This window comes from Mesoplodon mirus (genome assembly GCF_964341445.2).
Source record: "Mesoplodon mirus genome assembly, chromosome: 19".
Classification (NCBI taxonomy): Eukaryota; Metazoa; Chordata; class Mammalia; order Artiodactyla; family Ziphiidae; genus Mesoplodon; species Mesoplodon mirus.
The window spans coordinates 29,014,773-29,021,391 of NC_138995.1; the positions used below are offsets into that span (position 1 = coordinate 29,014,773).

At 59.7% G+C, this 6,619-nt stretch overlaps 1 protein-coding gene across 1 annotated transcript in view; it reads left to right on the forward strand.

The window, feature by feature from the left end:
- The window catches only part of GNAO1 (G protein subunit alpha o1), a 171,719-nt gene extending 165,577 nt beyond the window's left edge, over positions 1-6,142 (forward strand). Inside the window, exons 7-8 of the mRNA XM_082607727.1 lie at positions 2,728-2,881; positions 5,951-6,142. Coding sequence (XP_082463853.1) covers positions 2,728-2,881; positions 5,951-6,138 — 342 coding nt within the window. The 3' untranslated portion in view covers positions 6,139-6,142. The remainder of the gene's footprint in view (positions 1-2,727; positions 2,882-5,950) is intronic.
- Positions 6,143-6,619: the final 477 nt, after the last annotated feature.

A 6,619-nucleotide genomic window follows, 5' to 3' on the forward strand; every position in this document is an offset into this window, starting at 1 on the left:
GGGAAGCTTGGAAGGACAAGCTGGGCTCTTGACTCCTTGGTGATGGGTTCCAGTGTGTTTGGAGGGATGGCGGTAAGGCCTGTGGGGTGTGGAGGGGTTCTCGGTGCCGGCGCCTCCCCTCCCTGCAGGGGCTCCCGTCCCCACTGCCCTCCCTGCATCTCCTGGCTCGGCCCCTCCTTCCAGGCTCACTCCGATGCCCTCCCCACGGGACCAGGTCTGACTGGGGAGCGTCGCTGCCTCCCCGGCCCCTCCCCTGCTCTGTGCCGCTCGCTCGCTTGCTCGGAACCGGGACTTTTTCACGTGTGTGCATTTTCTCTCCCCAACTAGACTGTGAGCTCTCGGAGAGCAGGAGACTGTGCCGGTCGTTCCTACAGCCCCGTAGCTGCCCCACGGAGGGCCTTGCACACAGATCCAACTGGTATTGGTGGGAAGAGTGCCCGCTCTGCAGCCCTGGGGCGTGGAGGGGCCGAGCCTTAGCCGAGTGGAACTCTGGAGCCCAGGCAGCTGGCCTGGATTTTTCCTTCGGACCTAAGCTTGGCGGCCTCCAGACCAGACCTTCAGCTCAGCCCACATGCCAAATGGGCACAGTCTGCACTCTCAGCTTGGGCCTCCCTGGTGGCCCCTTCTGGTCCTGGGAGTGCCCTGGGCATATGTCTCCACTGTGTCCCCCAATGTCTAGATCAAGTCGAAATAGTTGGGCAGTGAGTTGGGATCTTGCCTCTGGCTGAGGCCTTCCAGCTGTTGGTTGAGCAGAGATAGGACAAGGTGGTGTCGTGTGGTGGTGAGGCTTTTCCTATTGAATCCTTGGCTCTCCTCTGCTCCCTGGTGGCTCGGGGACCCTGGGCGTTCCCAGCCCCCACCCCCCTGCACGTGGATCCACCTGGCCTCCCAGGAAACCTCCGCCTGCCCTTTTCTGAACAGCCTCCATTGAGACGGCACCGGGCGGAAGTGTCTCATGCCTCCCTGAGCGTGTCTATGCAGTGACTGGCCGGCAGAAATTGTGGGGACTGAGAATGAAATTGACTGGTTGAGGCTAGGAGGGTAATAAGATCATAGGAGTTTGCTGAATATGTGCGGCAGAGTGAGAGGACGATGCCATTTATTTACTACAGATCCCAGAGGGCGTTGTAAATCCGTGCGGTTGTCTAGGGGCTCCCGAGGGGCAGCTAAGAACCTAGACTGCCCCCTCCACCAACTGGCCTTGACCATAAGGACAAGGGTTTGGTACCAATACCCTTTCCAGGTCACCAGTATGACTACACAGTCATGGAAGAGATGACGGAAGGCGCGCGGAGCTGGCCATGACTCTCTGATCATTTATTCTAAAGCCCACAGGCTCCTCACTCTGGCTGGAGAAACCAACCCATTGCATTGCAGAAGCTCTGGTCTGGCCCAGAGCCGGGTGCAGGTCTCTGCTCTTCCCCATCCCAGCCATGTCACCTCTCATCGTCCCCTAAGGATCGATGAGGTTAAATGACACAAGGCAGGGGAAGAGCTGGCAGAGTGGGGCTTGGTGATGGGCGGTGGTCACTTCATCTTCTTCCCGCTCCCACTCAGCTGGAGGGAGATGTCGGAAAGCAGTTTACTCAGCGCCACTGCTTGCTCATCCATCTCAGTGATGAACGCCCAGTGATGCCCACACCACTGCTGTGCTCTCTCCTATGATTTGCTTCAGTCTTAACTTCAGAGGGAGCGTGTAGCTTGGAATTACTCCTGAACTTGACCTGCAGACCCATGGAGCTAGGTTTGGGGCGGACAAGTTTCCAGGGCTAGGACAGGGTTCTTGGGGGAAATGAACGGCTCTCCCTTCCCCGAGAGAGCTATATCACGAGGGAGCCACCTTCCTGTGCAGAAATGGGTTTGTACACAGACAACAAACTGCCAAGAAACAGACTGCCCAAGTTCATGTGCCTGGCATCCCACAGTAGGATAAGTCCGTCCTTGCCCCGGACAGAGGACTGTCCCCTGGGATCCTGCTTGATTTGGAGTGCCCATTGTGTTCACTCATTTGCTAAATGAACTCCTGTGTGCAAAGCAGTTCTCCACGTCTACGGTGCTTAAAGCTCCTCGCGTGACCAGTCGTGGTTGAGCTTGACCCAGCCCGAGGGGGTACGGCCAGAGCCCCAGGCACTCCTGCAGGCAGCCTGGGCAGGAGCGTCTCCCCAGGCAGCAGCCCCTGAGGATGCCTGCAGGAGCCTGGCGTGACTTCCCCTCAGACCACAGGAGGGGCCTAGAGGCCCTCACCACTCCCAGAGGACACCCCGACCCACAGGTTAGGCCCAACAGGACAGGTCTGGACAGGAAGAGCCAAAGCGCAGCTCTCAGGCTCCCGTCCAGCAACCCCCACCCCCCGCCAACACGCACGTGCACGCGCACGCACGGAGACCTTCCCGTGGCTGGAGACTGCGGACGGGAGAGCTCGGTCACCCCGTCCTCAGCCTCACTCAGGGAGCCCAGGTTGGCTCCAGTCCAGTCTCTGCCACCGGCCCTGAGACAGGGGTGCAGGTTGCTCTGAACACTGGAAATGCGAAGCTCCATGCTGTGCGAGAATGTTCTGTCAGCCTTCGGAGGAGCTGAGGAGCCGTGGGGGCCCAGGAGCCCTGCCTGAGCTGCCGAGTAGCCCAGTTCCTCCCTCTCAAGCCTAACTTCCGTCTTCTCTTTCCCTGTCTCCGTGTCTGTCCCTCTCGCTGTCTGTCTGGCTCTCTCCCTCCCCGCCTGGGCCTGCAGAACCGCATGCACGAGTCTCTCATGCTCTTCGACTCCATCTGTAACAACAAGTTCTTCATCGATACCTCCATCATTCTCTTCCTCAACAAGAAAGATCTCTTTGGTGAGAAGATCAAGAAGTCACCTCTGACCATCTGCTTTCCTGAGTACACAGGTACGTGTCGCGCGGACCTGCCAGGGACCTGTGTCTCCCCTGCGGGCACGGGCACCCCTGCAGGCATCTGGCAGAGGGTAGAGGAAGAGGCGAGCGGGTGACCAGGTCTGGTGCCCTGGGCGTGGTGGGGAATGGACCCTCGTGACGCGTGTGGGTTGTGAGCAGGCGACTCCGGAGAGACGTGGCAGGATCAGGAGGCAGCACAGGCGCACAGCTTCCCCCTCTCCTTCCGTCCTGGTCCGCTGCCTCCCCGGTCACCCCCCCTCAACCCCTGCCCGGGCCGCCTCAGCCCCGCCTGCTTTCTCTGCTCCTGCTTCGGTAGCCCTGCCCGTGCCAGCAGAGCAGTTCCCCCGCCCCACGCCGTCGGGCCTCCTCTCCCCACCTCCACCCGCATCCCGCCTGCTCTTTCCCGCTCTTCTATGCCCCTGTGCTTTTCCCCGTCAAAACACCCCTACTTCCTGCAGGCCTTCTCCATCTCCGCTTGCCTCTCTTCCGCCTTTTCCAGGGCTGTTCCTCTCCTTCTGGCTCCAGGGAGTGTCCCACCCCGCCATGGGAAGCTGTCTCTGGCAGCTGACGGAGGCTGGCTGTGTAGGGTGGCCCGGCTCTGGGCTGCTGCTGAAGGCTAGGGCAGCGCTGACGGGAGGCCGGAGCCCAGCCTTTGTCGCTCTGGGGACTGGGAAGCTTCTAGAGGCCCCTGGGGCGTGGCAGTAGAGAATGTTTCACAGGTGGGCTCAGTCTGGAACCCACTCCCTGACAGCCCCAGTGAAAGATCAGGGCTTAGGCTCAGCTCCCAGGGCGACATGGGTCCCCAAACCCAGCCAGATTCCAGAAGAGATGGTTGCTGGCCCCTCCGCCCTCCTCCACTCCTGGGGGTCGGGGGGAGCCTGCCCTCACCCTTGGGTGTGGAGGGCGCATTGGCTTGTTCTGAGCGCAGCCTGTCTCCACTGTGTGAATCTGCCAGCTTCCCGCCCTCCCCAGGGTGCAGAGAGGGAGACAGGGCAGGCTGTCGGGGCTGACGGGCGTCAGGAGCATGGTGCAGGCAGGCCGGCAGACAGGCAGGCCAAAGCAGCTTCTGGACCCAGACTCTGCAACTTGGGACAAGTTAATCGCCTGCGCCTTGTTTGTCATCCGGGCACCACAGCAGATAATGATGCCCACCGCTTGCGGGGCTGGGGGTGGGGGAATGAACGGAGAGAACGGTGCCTGGTGCCAGGTCTGCACCATAGCTGCCATCACTGCCCTCGTACCATCCAGAGGATGGAAACCAAGCAAGAGGGATTGGCCGTGGAGGAGGCGCCCTCTGCGGGCGGGGTGGAGCGAGTCCATGTGGGCATGGGACAGGCCAGGGAGGGCCCTGCCTGTGGGCGGAGCCGGACGTTAGCCCCCTTGGCAGCCACCTCTCCCAGCCTCAGCAGAGGCCCTTCAGGACTAATTCGGGTCTTTAGATAAAGTTGCGATGACCGGATGCGGCTCGGAAATCTGCAGGCTCCAGCAGTGCCACCTCGGGGGGCTGGCCTGAGCCTAGGGCTCTTCCTTGTCCCCAGGGACCTGGCCTCACTGGAGCCCGATTTGGGACGTGGCCCAAGGTGCGGTCAGTTTCACTGTCGTGTTGTATGGGGCGCTGGATGCACCCAGGGAAAGTCGGTCTGAGTTTGGGAAACATTTGAGTTCTTCAGGGCCTCCAGAGGGATCCAGTTTGAGTTCAGAGAACACGCTGGGTGACAAATGGTCACCAGTGTGGTGGCCCCCGGGGGTACCTAGGCCTGTGGGGACAAAACAGGCTGGAGGGGCTGGGGCGTGCAGGTAGCTGTCTGGACGTCCAGGGGGAGCTCTGCGGGACCGCCAGGCCGTGTAAGGGCGCGGACTGAGCAGACGCTGAGAAGGTGGGAAGTGGACGTCCCCAGTTACTCCTGGGCACTTTTCACCTCCGTGGGTGCCGTCTTAGCACCCTCTGGGCAAGAAGCTCCTTGATGGAGTCCACTGTGGGGTTGTGTCTAGTCTGCGAGCTGCCACTAACTTGATGGCTTCACCTTGTTGGTGGCCAGCCAACGGTGGCGTGGAGGAGGCTCTGCCCCGTGGGCTGTCAGAGCCGCTCTCCACCCTGTCCCCACCCACCCCGTGGCCCTGACCCCTCAAACTTGCTTATCTGGCTGCAGACACCTTCCAGCACCCAAGCCCCAGCCCCAGCCCCCCTGTGGCTCACACCCAGCCGTTGGAGGATGGCGCAGGCGGTGGTGGGGGCATGGCCCACCCCCTCAGTATAAGACTGTGTCATTTCCATGCTGGCTACATCCCCGGGGCACTGCAGAAAATGGGGCAGCCTAACTTGGATGGGCTTTTAGGCAGTTCTCTGTTGGTCCACGTTTTATGGTAATTGAAAACTACAGGATAGAGCCACAGGGTTTGGGTTGCAGCTGGTGGGCAAACTGTCCTTACATCATGCACAGATACCCCCACCAGACCCCGGCCAGGATCGAGGGAACACTCAAGGAATTGCGGGGGGGGGCAGCGGGGCTCCAGTTGGCATTACAACACTGCCAGCCCCTTAAACGGCCCACCTGGGGGTTCCCAATGCCCCCTGTCCTGGCCACTCACCCAAGAACGGGGACGGCTTAGAGACAGTCCCAGCCCTTCTCATTAAGAAGGAGCATCCAGGAAGGAGTGTAGGCGCTGCGCCCCCACCCCCACCCCACCCCGCACACCCAGGGCCACCACCCCGCCGGGAACTCGTGCATCAGAAGCAGGACCGGTTTAGACCAGGGGTGAGTGTTGTGAATGGCAGACTGGCCAGCCTCAGTGTGCTCATCTAGAAAGCAAAAGGGACAGCCTGTGGCCGCTGTCCGCCCAGGGCTCCTGGGGGGACCCTGTGTGAACACAGAAGGAAAGACCTGGGAAAGTCAGAAGCCAGGCCAGTGCTCAGCCGCATGTGGTTTCAGTGTAAGATGCGACTCCACCTTGGAGAAGGGCCCCAGGCAGCCTCCTGGAGAAGATCACGGCCCACATCTTCAGCCCACCCACCCCCTCTCACCAGGGCCTCCCCCCGCCCCGTTCTGCTCTGTTTCGTTACAGGCCCCAACACCTATGAAGATGCCGCCGCCTACATCCAAGCACAATTTGAAAGCAAAAACCGCTCACCCAACAAAGAAATTTATTGTCACATGACTTGTGCCACAGACACGAATAATATCCAGGTGGTATTCGACGCCGTCACTGACATCATCATTGCCAACAACCTCCGGGGCTGCGGCTTGTACTGACCTCTTGTCCTGTATAGCGACCTATTTGGTAATGATTCCAGCATTCACAGAAAAGCTTGCACACATACACACACACCCCACTAACAAACAAATGCAAGTTGGTAAATTAACTTTAAAAAGGCGTAACAAACCTTATATATAGACAAATAAATGTATATTGTTTTTTTAGTTTGTACTAGAAGGAGCTTCAGACAGAACTGACCGACATTCCATTGATCATCAAGGTTTTCCTGGGACAGCACTTGAGCACGCACTTACATGCACGCACACACACACGCGCACGCGCGCGTCACGATGGCAGTCCTGATTTGAGTCCATCCTTTTAAGAACAGCCACGTGATTTTACACTCCGAGACCCATTTCCGTGAGCAGGGAGAGGGCAAGGAAAGGCCTGGCCTTGGTCCTGCCTTTTCCTCTGCATCCACCCGCTGAGGCTGTGTGCTGTCAGTTCTGTCCTGCTCTTGTGCGAATTCCAAAACCC